The sequence below is a fragment of the Pinus tabuliformis genome, chromosome 1_2, assembly GCF_031772625.1.
Source record: "Pinus tabuliformis cultivar Carrire ecotype Pingquan chromosome 1_2, CPIR1, whole genome shotgun sequence".
NCBI classification, from domain to species: Eukaryota; Viridiplantae; Streptophyta; class Pinopsida; order Pinales; family Pinaceae; genus Pinus; species Pinus tabuliformis.
Window position 1 is genome coordinate 859,178,331 of NC_142298.1, and position 14,098 is coordinate 859,192,428.

Genomic DNA, 14,098 nt, shown 5'->3' on the forward strand with positions numbered 1-14,098 from the left:
ACAGGATAACCATCTTAGAAATCTAAAATACTGATTACCTTGATATTAAATAATTAATAAAAAAATATAATATAAAAAGGACCGTTTTTTTAAAATATGCTCACTCCTTATTATAAAATAAAGTTAAAAAACAACAGTCCCTTCTTTTGATTTTCTTTTTCTTTTAAGAATAATTTTCTTAAACGTCCTTTGCATAAAATCTAATTACTAGAATGTCACTTTATCCAAAACCACAATTTGAGCCACTCGAAAGTGTACCGATTTAGAATGTTAAAAGAGATTGAAATGTTGATAAATCAATTTTTCATTTTTATTTTTATTTCAATCTCTGAGATTCCAAGGAAGATGGTAAGTTCTGATTCACTCTTTTAAAACGATCAAATACTGCACCAGCTTCTCGAGCGTTCGTTATTTCACCTGTAAAACAAACAACAGACAACCATCCAGCTTAATAAACACCTGGCTTTGGATTGGATGAAGCCTGCCTTGTTATTTTCTTATCTACTTAAATTTGACAAATATAGACCCCATATCCATTGAGAAATAATTTTCTCCCACGACTTGGATTTGCAACTGAATTTCCACATTGAACTCGCCTTCGATGTTCCATGGATATGTTGCGTGAAGAACAGCTTCGACTGGAATGGTTTATTTTTTATTGAGTTGATGAAGCTTAGAGATGGGTGCTGCAGTGCCCATCTCTGCTTTCTCACTCTGTTTAACACAATCAGAGAAACCGAGACAGTTTTGCCAGAAACATCGTCCTTTAGAGGTACATAATTTACATTCTACCCACTTCAATTTTCTTAATAAGAGAGTTTCCTCTGTTAGGTATTTGCAAATATATAGACAGCAAGAAAGCAAGAGTTTCTGCTTCAATCATAACAGCACAGTTGTTGTTGAAGAAACTTTGGAAGATTTGCATATTGGTGAAGAATCAGTAGATTCTAGAACATATGCTCGCCTCGTGCAGGAATGTATCAGTAGGAAATCGTTGGTAGAGGGTAAGGTTATCCATGCCCATATTTTGAAAACCCGAAATGAGATAGATAGTTATTTGGGAAGTAATCTTGTCAATATGTATGTTAAATGCCAGAGTTTGGAGGACGCACGTCACGTGTTTGACAAAATGCGTGAAAGAAATGTGGTTTCATGGACTGCAATGATTGCTGCGTATGTTCAGAATGGGTATTGTGAGGAGGCTTTAGAACTAGTGGACTTGATGCAACAGGCTGGCACCATGCCGGATCAATTTACTTTTCCTTGTTTACTCAAGGCATGTGCGGGCATGGATGATCTAGTAGTGGGCCAAATGGTACATGGTGTTGTAATCAAAACTGGATTTGAGTCTGATGTCTGTGTGGGCAGTGCCCTCGTGGACATGTATGCAAAATGTGGCTCTGTGGCTGATGCACGACTAGTGTTTGAGGCGATGCCGGAACGAAACACCATTTCATGGACTTCGATGATAGCAGGATATGAGGAAAATGGGGATGGTGAGGAAGCCCTCGAAATATTTCGTCAAATGCTAATGGGGACTACGAAGCCAAACCGGCTAACCTTAATCAGTCTTCTTAAGGTGTCCACTGGATTGGCAGATGTGGAACAAGGCAAACAACTGCATACCCACATCATTAAAACTGGATTTGACTCGGACCTTTCAATCCAAAGTGCCATTGTTGTCATGTATGCCAAATCAGGGTGCTTTGAGAATGCCAGCAAAATCTTTTCCAAAATACCTAAAGGAAACTTGCTGGCATGGAATTCTATGATCACAGCATTTGTTCAAAATGGTTATAACCATGAGGCACTCTATTCTTTTTCCCAGATGCAATTTGAATCCATGAAGCCAAACCAGTTCACTTTTTCAAGTATTCTAAGGGCATGTGCTAGCATACGAGCTCTTAAAGAGAGCAAAGAGGTCCATGCTTATTGCATAAAAATGGGTTTGGACTCGGACATTTTTGTAGGAAGTGCTCTTGTTGATACATATGCCAAATGTAATAGATTGCTCGATGCCTGTACAGTTTTTGACAAATTACCCCATAAAGAGGTGGTGTCATGGACTGCTATGATTGGAGGCTACGTCCAGAATGAGCGTCATGAGGAGGCTATCAAACTCTTTTGCCAAATGCAATGGACAAATGTGATGGCAGATGCATTCACCTTTGCCAATGTCCTCAGTGCATGTGCTAGCCTAAAAGCTCCGCAGCAAGGGAAGCAGGTCCATGTGCATATTATCAAAACTGGATTCGAGGAAAATGTCGCTGTAGGGAATTCCCTTGTTACCATATATGCAGAATGTGGCAACATGGAAGATGCTTACAAAGTGTTCAATAAAATGACTGACAAAAATGTAGTCTCGTGGACAGCAATAATTGCTGGGTGTGAAAAAAATGGGCATGGCAATGAAGCCCTTAAACTTTTTGACGAAATGCTCTTTGAAAGTACAAAACCTAACCAGTTCACATTTGTCAGTGTTATCAAGGCATGCATGAGTCTCAAAAACATGAGATACGGAAAACAGCTCCATGCCTACATAAGAAAAAGTGGCTTTGAGACTGATTCCTTTGTGGGGAGTGCCCTTATTGAGATGTATACTGAGTGTGGGAGCATAGAGGATGCATGGAAGGTGTTTGATAATAGTGCCAAAGACGATGCTCTGTTATGGAGTGGAATGATTGTAGCATATGCAGAAAATGGGTATGATAATGAAGCTTTGAGCCTCCTCTGCAAAATGCAACCAGCATACATGAAGGAAAACCATTTCACCTTTTCAAGTATTCTCAAGGCCTGTGCTAGTTTAGGAGCTTTGGAACAAGGAAAAGGGTTACATGCCTATGTTATCAAAATTGGATTAGAGTCAGATGTCTTTGTAGGGAGTTCTCTTGTTGATATGTATGCTAAATGCAGGAGCATCGAAGATGCATCTAAAATGTTCAATCAGATGCCTGAACGAAATATTGTCTCATGGAATGCAATATTTTCAGGATATGCTCAAAACGGCTATTGTCAGGAAGCTCTCAAATTGTTTTGGAAAATGCAAGTAGGGGGCATGAAACCTGACCAATTCAGCTTAGTAAGTATCCTTACTGCATGTGCTGCCTTACCATCCCTTGCACAGGGCTTAAGGGTACATGCCTGTGTAATTAAAACAGGTTATGAATTAGATACTGCAGTTGGGAATGCTATTGTTACTATGTATGCTAAATGTGGCTGCATAATGGATTCATACAAAGTATTTGAGAGGATGCCTGAACGAAATGTTGTGTCATGGAATGCAATGATCACAAGTTATGCACAACATGGGTGTGGCAAGGAGGCTATTCAACTCTTTGAAGAAATGCTACAGATAGGGATTGAACCAAACCACGTTACTTTTGTTGGTGTTCTCTCTGCTTGTAGTCATGTAGGCCTAGTGTGTGAAGGTTGCCACTACTTCATTTCAATGAGCCAAGTTCATGGCATTGAGCCAAGAGTGGAGCATTATGCCTGCATGGTTGACCTTCTTGGCCGTGCTGGACATCTAGATGAAGCAGAGGATTTTATCAAAGAAATGCCATTTGAATCTAATGCGTTAGTGTGGCGTACCTTGCTTGGTGCCTGCAGAGTTCATTATAATTTGGATCTAGGAAAACGTGCAGCAGAGTGCATACTAGCATTGGAACCAGAAGACACTGCTACTTATGTGCTTTTATCAAATATTTATGTTGTTCTTGGCAGGTGGGAAGATGTTGCAAAGGTGAGAAAAATGATGAAGGATCGGAAACTGAAAAAGGAACAAGGACTAAGCTGGATTGAGGTTAAGAACAGGGTACATACATTTGTTGTCGGAGACAGAGCACACCCACAAACAGAGGAGATATACTCAAAACTAGAGGAATTGACTGGGAAAATAAAAGAGGCAGGGTATTTGCCAGATACAAGCTTTGTTTTGCACAATGTGGAAGAGGTGCAGAAGGAAGATTTTCTCTTTCAACACAGTGAGAGGCTGGCTATTGCTTTTGGGCTTATCGGTACACCTGCAGGGGCACCTATTCAAGTTATCAAGAACCTCCGTATGTGTGGTGACTGCCACAATGCTACCAAGTACATCTCCATGGTTGTTGGAAGAGAAATTGTTGTGAGGGATGCTAGTCGCTTCCATCATTTTAAGGGTGGGCTGTGTTCTTGCAGGGATTATTGGTGATGGCAGAATCATGATGTAATTCCTATAGGAATCACCTGTGTAAGTAAATAATAAATTTTAGGTTGATCTACTTTTTACTTATACAAGTGATCCCATGATCATAGCAAACCAGCTGTTTTACCACTCTTAGAGTTTGGGCTGCAAAGGCTGTGGGCTGTCTGCAAATGGATGGTGTTGAATTCTTCTCCATGACCTTAATGTTTCCTATTGTTACACTGCAGAAACAGAACTTGCAATATGATGTGTTGTTATTCTTAGACTAAAGTTGGATTGGCGATAATAATGGCTAAACTATGCTAGTCGGAGAAAGAAGATTGTATTGAATTAAGGATTGCATAAAAGACCTCTCAGAAATAAATGGTCATTGACAGATAGAGACTGACTCTGGTTGTTTGGCGAGATCTACAGAAACAGAAATTTGGTCAGTGAATAAGCGGTCACTCTGACACTGCTATGCCATTAAGACAGTCATGGTTACAAGTTAATGGTGTTTAAGTGAGAAAAATATGCATACAATCATGAGTAATCAAATTATTGTTTGATATAAAGGTATGGAATGACATGACACTTATAATGCAAGATCACTGGTATATGGTTACAAGATTTGGTCGACGGGCTTTCAAGCAACTGTCATAAAGTATTCAGTTTGTCAGGTAACAATGGAGATTGGAACCAGAATAAGAACTGAATTAAGTATGGGGATGCCAACTTACACGAGAATGACATTGGATGTAAGCGTATATTTATATTCTGTTTTTCCTTTCAGTATCATCATTATTTTCCCAAACACAAAACTCTGATTGATATCAGAGCCTTTAGTAATTACAAATAAAATTTCACGAAGTAACATTCTAAACTTTTGGATTTGTGAGACATTCATTGCTTGGATAATTATATTGTGGTAGGTCTTCTTGGCAATCTTGCAATCTTGCTTTGGCATCAGGAGTTGGTGCAGCTTTGCTTGTAAATTGGATGAAGAAGCCACTTGGGCTGCTATAATAGATCAAGAGAGCTCGCCCTAAGCTCTGTTAGGGGACATGACAGGTCACTATGGCTATTACCACGTAGTTATTTGTAACTATGATAATCCCTAGGGAAAGAAATCCAATGGGGAAATGGGCCCTTAAACTTGCTTCTTCAGTGTCAGAGTCCCGATTCTGTAACTGAACTGTTTTATGGTGATCCAACTGGACTGGTAAGATTGCAGTGCTTTCTATCCAAGGCTTTCAGACAACAGATTTAATTTTCTGTAAGGCCTTACTCGGTTCATTAACTTCATGCCTGTTTCTTTTATTTCTTAATAGATCGCTACTCTAATGTACCTTCAACATTCCTCCTTTTTGGGGCACGAAGATCTTCTTTGGAAGCAAACCATAAAACAAAGAGTTTGGTTGAGAAATAGTGGAATGTTCCCAAATGGTACATTGCCAAGCTAAATAGTTTCCAGATCACATATTGCAGTTGAAATTGGATAAATCGTTAGCCATGACTTATTTGGACTTTTAATTTATTTCTAAAGGATGCTCAATTGCAAGTAAGACAAAAGCCAAGCTAGATGCCTTTTTATGGTAGGTTTCAATCGGATATTAAACTCATTATTTCCTTGGTCATTGCAGGAATATTTTAATATTTCATTATTTTGCTGTCTCTTCACAATGCTTTGATCTAAAAGCTTTGAGGATCTACATTACTCCCTTAGTTTTTATTTAATTTTGATTATTTTTGTTGGGATAGGTGTGTCATACACCTTGCAGTTTCATGTCAGAGCTATTATCTCAATAAATGCTGGGCAATAGCAAGCAATGAGCATTGAACAGTAACAAGCAAGTGATGCGAGCAGAAGTAGTTGGCCAATTAATTGCTGGTGTTTTCTAGCTTGGAAGTAAAAAGTTATAAATAGTTTGTGGTTTTGTTATGCCTATTTATTGAATGCTTAGGTTGGAGGTACAGAGAGGGCTTTTTAACTTATTGCTATATTGCCAAAGTTTCTCCAGAAATTTTATGCCACTGAATATTCTTTTGTGAGCATAGAGACTCCGTGATATATTTAACCATTTGTTAGTTGCTGAATAATACATTGAGCTTGCTTTGGAGTATGGTTTCTTTTCCTAGGAAATCACTCTTTAATGGTTATACGCTATGTTGTTTATTCCTACAACTATAGTTATTTAGATTTCTACACATTATTTTCATTAATTAGTATAGGAAGTCTATTCTGCATCTCGGCATCCTTTCATTTGGTATGGGAGTGATCTAGAAGGATCTCGTTAGATCAGTTGCACAGGGTCATCGTCAGCGTTCAGTTCAGTGTCGTCAACTTCGACAGTGTTGTTTATGGTTCAGGGTGTTCAAGTGATGTTAATGGTTTTCATGGTGATGTTAATGGTTTTCATGGTGATGGTGTTGTACCTAGTTTTCGACATGTGGTTGTCGTCAGTTTCGCTAGGATGTGGTCGTCGACATGTGTTTGTCGTCCGCCTCGCAGGATTTGGTGTCGATGGGTTTGTCGTCGAGCAAGGTTTGGTTGTCATCATCATGTGATGAATGTCGCAAATGTCACCCTGTGACACTTTGATGTAAAATGTTATTTTTTTACCTAATCCAAACCTAATCCTAAAACCCTAACCTAATCCTAAAAACCTAACCTAAATATCTAAACACTAGTCCTAAACCCATCAAACATGGTATATTCCAACTCTATGTATTAAAACAAATCAAAAAAATACATGAAAACCTATTTGCCTAAGTCTAAAACCCTTTGTATTAGCTCTCGGCTATTGCAAACAACATATAAAACATTACAAATTAAAACAACTATCCCTAACCGCCACTTCTCACCGCAGCGGAGTAAACAACATGTGAGCGGAGATGTGAAAACCATCGAGGTTTTCATAAGCCGCCAGTTCCTAACCGCAGTAGGGTTCTAAACTGCGGTGATTACATGTGAACAGAGCATAGGAGTTAACCGTCGGCTTGGAGCTAACCGCGAGCCCTCATTGCAGCATAACACAACATGTGAACAGTCAAGCGGAGTTCAGTCTAACCGCAACTGTGTTGGAGGAAAGCTGCCAGGGTAAGCCGCGATGGTCAAGAGAAATGTGGGCACATGCAAACAGTCAGCGCGATGATCGTCGGAACTGCCGGGGAAGACCGTGGAGGTGGCAGTTGGTGGTTAGACTGCTGCCTATTCACATGGGCGGTCAACCTCCTCCGCCCGGTCAGTAAGCCGCCAACGATTCTGTTATAATATAATGTTATTTTTGGGCTTTTGAAATTAAGTTTTGGTTATGTTAATTCAAGGACCATGTAACCTCTCACCTAGGTGTCCTTTCACAACTAGACTAAGACTCAAATCCACCCAGATTGTAGCTTGTGCATGCCAAGTTTAGGTTAGAGGAGTTTTGAATGTACCTGCAGGCCTATAAGAGGCGGTTTTTGTTCATTGAAGTGGATATTGGTGGTTTTGGTATTTGTATGCAGATTTTGGAGGTCATAGGCAATTTTGTTTTCAATGTAACAGGAGCATCCAGCGTCGGAATTGGTAACTGTGACAAGCGTTGGAAAGCTGGTTCAGAGAGCTTCCTTTTGACAGCAATCAGAAGTGTCTACATGCACATTCAGTCTGGTCTATTCTCTATGTCATCAAACTCTTATGTTTCAATCCTAATAAAGCGGTCGCCCATCTTCAAAGCGGACTTGGAAACGTAGTCCATTAAGGACAAACTCGGTAATCAACTTTGCTGTCTGGTATCACTGTGTTTTTACTATTTTCACTTCTGTTATGCATCTTTCTTATGTTTAATTAGCTGTTGTAAAGTCTTTCTTCCCAAACAGTGCTCTCGGTTTCCACACTTTCAACTAACATTCAATTCATTAATGGCTAATCAATTCTACATCAGTTTTAACTTATGATCATTTCAGATCATATAATTTTGTATTAGAGCAGGTTGCGTTTGTAGAATTTTCCATTGAATGTTAACCAGGTCAAAGTTGCAACGAGGAGAAGGAATCCTTGAGCAGATTGATCCAAAGGTTGGAAAGCGACGAGTCATTCGTAAGTCAACCATGACAGGATCTAATGCAGGTGAAAACACTGAAACTAAGATGAGCGATGAACAGTTTCAACAAGCTTTCTTGACTATGCAACAGATGTTTGGAGAACTGTACGAAGACAAGAAGGCGAGAGATGCAGCTTCTTCTTCAAAGACATCGAAGAAGGACAAAGGTAAAGGAAAGGCTGATAAACCACCTTCACCTCCATCATCTCCATCATCCCTTTCTTCTTCTTCTTCTTCCAGTACAGAATCTGAAACATAAAAGAAACCTAAGAAAACATCTCTTTTGAAACTTGATGTGAAATTTGAGTTACCTATTTATGATGGCGAAATGAATCCTGAAAAGCTAGATAACTAGATTAAGTAGTTAGAAGTGTATTGTCGTATTCAAAACATTTCTGATGATAAAATGAAAATTCAGTTAACTACACTTAGAATGGGGGGAACAACTTTAATCTGATGAGAAAGTAAAACTCAAATAGATGTAAAGCGTAAAGGAAAAGTCATCTCTTCATGGTCGAAGTTTTTAAAAGCTCTTAGGAAACAATTCTATCATTTATGATACATGCAGCAAGCTGTTATTGATTGGCAGCATCTGAGGCAAGGTAAAGGGCAGAGTGTTTAGGAGTTTACTCAGGAGTTCAGAAAGAAAGCATTGGCACTTGGTATTTCATTGGATCCACGTGAAACTTTATTAAAATACATCGACAATTTACATTCATATATGCAACATACATTATTGATGTTCAATCCGAATGATTTTGATGAAGTGTGTGTTCAGGCCATACATATTGAATCAGGTGGCAGACCATTCAAGTTTTCATCGCAGTCATCCAAAGAGTTGGAAATCAAAGATTCCAATGACAGTAAGGGGAAGAACAATTCGAAGAGAAAGAAATCAATGATAGCTCAGAAGGAAAGACCTACTTGTTCTCATTGCCAGAGAATCGGTCATGATGAATCTAAGTGTTGGAAACTTCATCCAGAACTTAAGCCCAAAAAGTTCCTTAAGGAGAAGGATGAAAAGAAGGTAATTGCAGTAGTCCAACAAGATCTAGGTTCAGATTCAGGTGATGAAAGGAGGATAACTTCTATGGTTACGATAGGTAAAACTTCTGACACTGGTTCAAGTTCGAATACTATTGCATCTTCATCAAACATAAATCCTTCAAATGAGGATAAAAGAGTTGAATTGTTTAACATAAGGATAACTTCTAAGCATACAAAGATAGATACAATGTTTGACAGTGGATCACAGGTGAATTTAATATCTGAATATTTAGTTAAAAGTTTGGGTTTGGAAACACGGAATCATCCAAGACCTTACCCATTAGGATGGCTAAATAAATCAACTCAGATAAAAGTCACCAAACAGTGTCGATTAAGATTTGCCATTACAGCTAATTACATTGATGAAGTGGAATTAGATGTGGTTCTAGTAGACATATGTGGAGTTGTCTTAGGAAGTCCTTATCTTTATGACTGTGATGCAATATTTTACAGGAGAGAGCATAAATATCACCTTAAGAAAGATGGGGTTGAATTTATTGTCAGGGCACATCAAAACAAAAATCACTTGAATTTAGTTAATGCTAATCAGATGAAGCGATTAATAAGTTCAAATAAAATATTTGTAATCATGTGTGTAAAGGAACAACATAACAATCAACATGATGCTTGTTTAGGTTATGAGTCTCAGCTTAAAGATAGTTTGATTAAAGAGATAGAAACTATTCCAGTTCTATGTAAAACCAAACATCTTACTCATAAGTAGGGAATACAACATGAATTACAGTTTGTGCCTAAAGCTCCTCTTCCTAATGTCAGAATGAATCAATTCAGTTCAAGTTTGGAAATTAACAGATACAGGGATATAGGTCAATATTGGGGAAAGTCAGTGTTAAATTTCTCTTATATTGTGTCACCATTTCATGTTTTGAACAGTTTGGAAACCTCTTTTCAAGTGGAGAGGAAACCTATTTGTTTTCATATCAAAGCCTTTTCTAAAGCAGTGTCAAAGTATCTAAGGGAAACTTATGCATCAGGGGAAAGTGATAATCAATGGAAACATCATTTGATAAATAAGGAAAAAGTGATTCAAACAAATCAACAACTAACTCAATACTTTCGAAGAAAAACTAAGTTGCAGTTTATACCTTACAGTTTGATGGGTTTATGGCAACAAGTTCACTTAGTAATCAGGAATTCGGAAACTATGTCAAGTCAAGTAGCTAGTTTGATGTCAAAAGTATCTTTGATTGTCTCTGTCATTCCGCAAAATAGATTGTTAATACATGTTGATGGTATTAAACAATATCCAGTAGAGATTGTTTTCAAAGATGATTATGAATCACTAACTCATGGTTCTTCATGGAAAGAAATCAATTGCCATGTTCATAATAGGTTGTTTGACCATCGTCACAAGTTGTTCATACTGCAGATGGATGGAACAGGTCACCAACTCAAAAAGTGCCATGGTCAGCATCATCAGGGTCATCACTTGTAGGTGATTAATCAAATGTATTGGTACATCATCAGGTCAAGGTGGAAAGTAAGGGAACTCTACCCTCATCGACTATTTGTTTAGTTAAACTTTTGTGGTCCAAAAGCTTTCAAGTGGAGAGGATTGATCTAGGAGGATCTCGTAAAATCAATTGCACAGGGTCATCGTCAATGTTTAGTGTCGTTGTCAACATTCAGTTTAGTGTCATTAGCTTCAACAATGTTGTTTATGGGTCAGGTTGTTCAAGTGACGTTAATGGTTTTCATGGTGATGGTGTTGTACCTAGTTGTCGACATGTGGTTGTCGTCAGTTCCACCAGGATTTGGTCGTCGACATGTGTTTGTCGTCCACCTTGCAAGATTTGGTGTCAATGGGTTTGTCGTCGAGTAAGGTTTGGTTGTCGTCATCATGTGACGAATGTTGCAAATGTCACTCTGCGACACTTTGATGTAAAAGGTTATTTTTTAACCTAATCCAAACCTAATCCTAAAACCCTATCCTAATCCTAAAAACTTAACCTAAATACCTAAACACTAGTCCTAAACCCATCAAACATGGTATATTCCAACTCTATGTATTAAAACAAATAAAAAAATACATAAAAACCTATTTGCCTAAGTCTAAAACCCTTTGTATTAGCTCTCGGCTATTGCAAACAACATATAAAACATTACAAATTAAAACAACTCTCCCTAATTGCCACTTCTCACCACAACAGAGTAAACAGCATGTGAGCAGAGATGTGAAAACTGTCGGGGTTTTCATAAGTTGCCAATTCCTAACCACAACGGGGTTCTAAACCACGGTGATTACATGTGAACAGAGCATAAGAGTTAATCGTCGGCTTGGAGCTAACCACGGGCCCTCACCACAGCGTAACACATGTGAACAGTTAACCGGAGTTCAGTCTAACCGCAACTGCGTCAGAGGAAAGCCGCCAGGGTAAGCTGCGACAGTCAGGAGAAACGTGGGCACATGCAAATAATTAGCACGATGATCGCCGAAACCGCCAGGGAAGACCGCGGAGGTGGCAGTTGGTGGTTAGACCATCGCCTATTCACATGGGCGGTCAACCTCCTCTACCTAGTCAGTATGCCGCCAACGGTTATGTTATAATATAATGTTATTTTTGGCTTTTTGAAATTAAGTTCTGGTTATGTTAATTCAAGGACCATGTAACCTCTCACCTAGGTGTCCTTTCACAACTAGGCTGAGACTCAAATCCACCCAGATTGCAGCTGGTGCATGCCAAGTTTAGGCTAGAGGAGGTTTGAATGTACCTGCAAGCCTATAAGAGACAGTTTTTGTTCATTGAAGTGGATATTGGTGGTTTTGGTATTTGTATGCAGATTTTAGAGGTCATAGGCAGTTTTGTTTTCGGTGTAACAGGAGCATCCAGAGTCAGAATTGGGAATCGTGGCAGGCATTGGAAAGCTGTTTTAGAGAGCTTCCTTTTGACAGTGATCATAAGTGCTTGCGTGCATATTCAGTCTGGTCTATTCTCTGTGTAATTGACCTCTTCTGTTTCAATCTTAATAAAGCAGTCGCCCATCTTGAAAGCGGACTCAGAGACGTAGTCCATCAGGGATGAACTCCGTACTCAACTTTGTTGTCTGGTATCGTTGTGTTTTTACTGTTTTTACTTCTGTTATGCATCTTTCTTATGTTTAATCAGTTGTCGTAAAGTCTTTCTTCTCAAACAGTTCTCTCGGTTTCCGCACTTTCAACTAACATTCAATTAATTAATGGCTAATCAATTCTACATCAGTTTTAACTTATGATCATTTCAGATCAGGGAGCTTGACTGACTTGGATCCAAGGTTTTTAGGACAAGGATTTTTGTTTTAATATTGATTTGGGTGGGAGCTTTTGCGGAAGAAAATTTGTTGCAGAGAAATGGTTAGCACATCTAAATTAGAAATGAATAATTTTAGTGGTACTAACTTTGAGTTGTGGAAGCTCAAGATGGATGGTTTTCTTGTAGATCAAAATCTTTGGGTTGTAGTTTCTAGAACCAAATTCATTAGTATGAAAGGTGGAGAGTGGGTAGTGTTGGAGAGAAATGCAAGAAGTCTTATTGGGTTGTGCTTGGCCAATTCGATGTTATTGAATATTTCTGACTTCGATGTTATTAAATATTTCTGAAGAAAACGCTATGGCAAGTTTTTGGAAAAAATTGGAGGATTTGTACCACGCTAAATCCTCAGTTACTAAAATTTTTATGTGGAAAAAGTTGTTCTTCTTGAAAATGGGTGCTGGTGATTTTGTCGTTGAGCATCTAAATGCATTTAATACCATTGTGACATAAGTTGCAATATACAATGATAGGAGACATAGAGGACATGGAAATGTGAATGTCTAAAATGAGACATGGCCTTGGAAACACAACACAAAGGACACGATATATATATATATATATATATATATATATATATATATATATATATATATATAGTGAAATTACATATACAAAAATGAAATACAAGCACAAATTTAGATTCTAATAGATTCATAAACTAGAACATTATGACACAAATTCAATCATACAAATACTTACTACTTAGTACTTACTGGTACTATAATGATAATTAAATGATAAACACAAAAGAAATTAGAACCATAAACTACAATTTTCTCATTAAGTGATCAAAATGAATATGTATTGGATAGATATTGAGTCATTGCTACTATGGGTGGGAATGCTAATGGTAAATACAAAAATTGGGTAAATACCAGAACCATAGATGAAGGAACCACATAGCTTGTGATTGTCAATAGTCCTCATCTATATCAAAATCATAAAAATTAACAGTTGAGGAAATTGAGGGAGGGGGGACAACATCAATAGGGGCATTCCTACCTTTCTTGTGACCTTTTATAATTTCCATCGTTGATTGATCCATGATTTCTGTGAAATGAAGAAGAAAACAAATCATTGTAGGAAAATCCTTGAAGTTTGGTTGACAAATCCACTTTCCCAACACTTGGAATCCCTTCAAAGCTACAATATAATTCTCAATTGCACACTGAGACACTTCAGAGCTCTAACTCCTTCAATAAAATGAGAAAGAAAGAGGGATAGGTACCCTATTCTAAGAGGACACATGTCCTAAAAATGGAACACATTCCAAACATGAGTTCGGCATGTGTCCTATAAACAAGACACATGCCAAACTCATGTTCGACATGTGTCCTTTTGAATTTGTATCTGATACATGGGATATCAGACACGTAGACCCTTAAGGGCATGTCTTGTAATTTAGATTGTGACTCAATTGATCTTGATTGGAGTGAAGATGGATGAGGATGACCCTTGTATGACCCTTTTGCATTCTTTGCCAGTGCCATGGG

General features: G+C 38.2%; 1 protein-coding gene across 2 annotated transcripts; it reads left to right on the forward strand.

The window, feature by feature from the left end:
- The first annotated feature begins 266 nt into the window (after positions 1-266).
- Positions 267-5,188, forward strand: LOC149208632 (pentatricopeptide repeat-containing protein At2g27610-like). Of its 2 annotated transcripts, none has more exons than XR_016252785.1 (2): positions 267-4,920; positions 5,095-5,188. XR_016252785.1 is itself a non-coding variant. In XM_089396137.1 (2 exons), exons 1-2 carry the CDS (start codon positions 680-682, stop codon positions 4,187-4,189), a joined length of 3,186 nt encoding a protein of 1,061 aa, XP_089252263.1. In that variant the 5' UTR covers positions 267-679; the 3' UTR covers positions 4,190-5,188. The 2 variants fall into 2 exon arrangements, 1 of the variants encoding a protein (XP_089252263.1); XM_089396137.1 differs by having other exon boundaries at positions 267-772; positions 1,097-5,188.
- Positions 5,189-14,098: the final 8,910 nt, after the last annotated feature.

Bases quoted from the DNA above. Each gene is read 5' to 3' on its own strand.
- LOC149208632 (XM_089396137.1), top strand. From the start codon at position 680: ATGGGTGCTGCAGTGCCCATCTCTGCTTTCTCACTCTGTTTAACACAA. The intron at 773-1,096 runs GTACATAATTTA...GTTAAATGCCAG, and splicing joins AGAAACATCGTCCTTTAGAG to AGTTTGGAGGACGCACGTCA.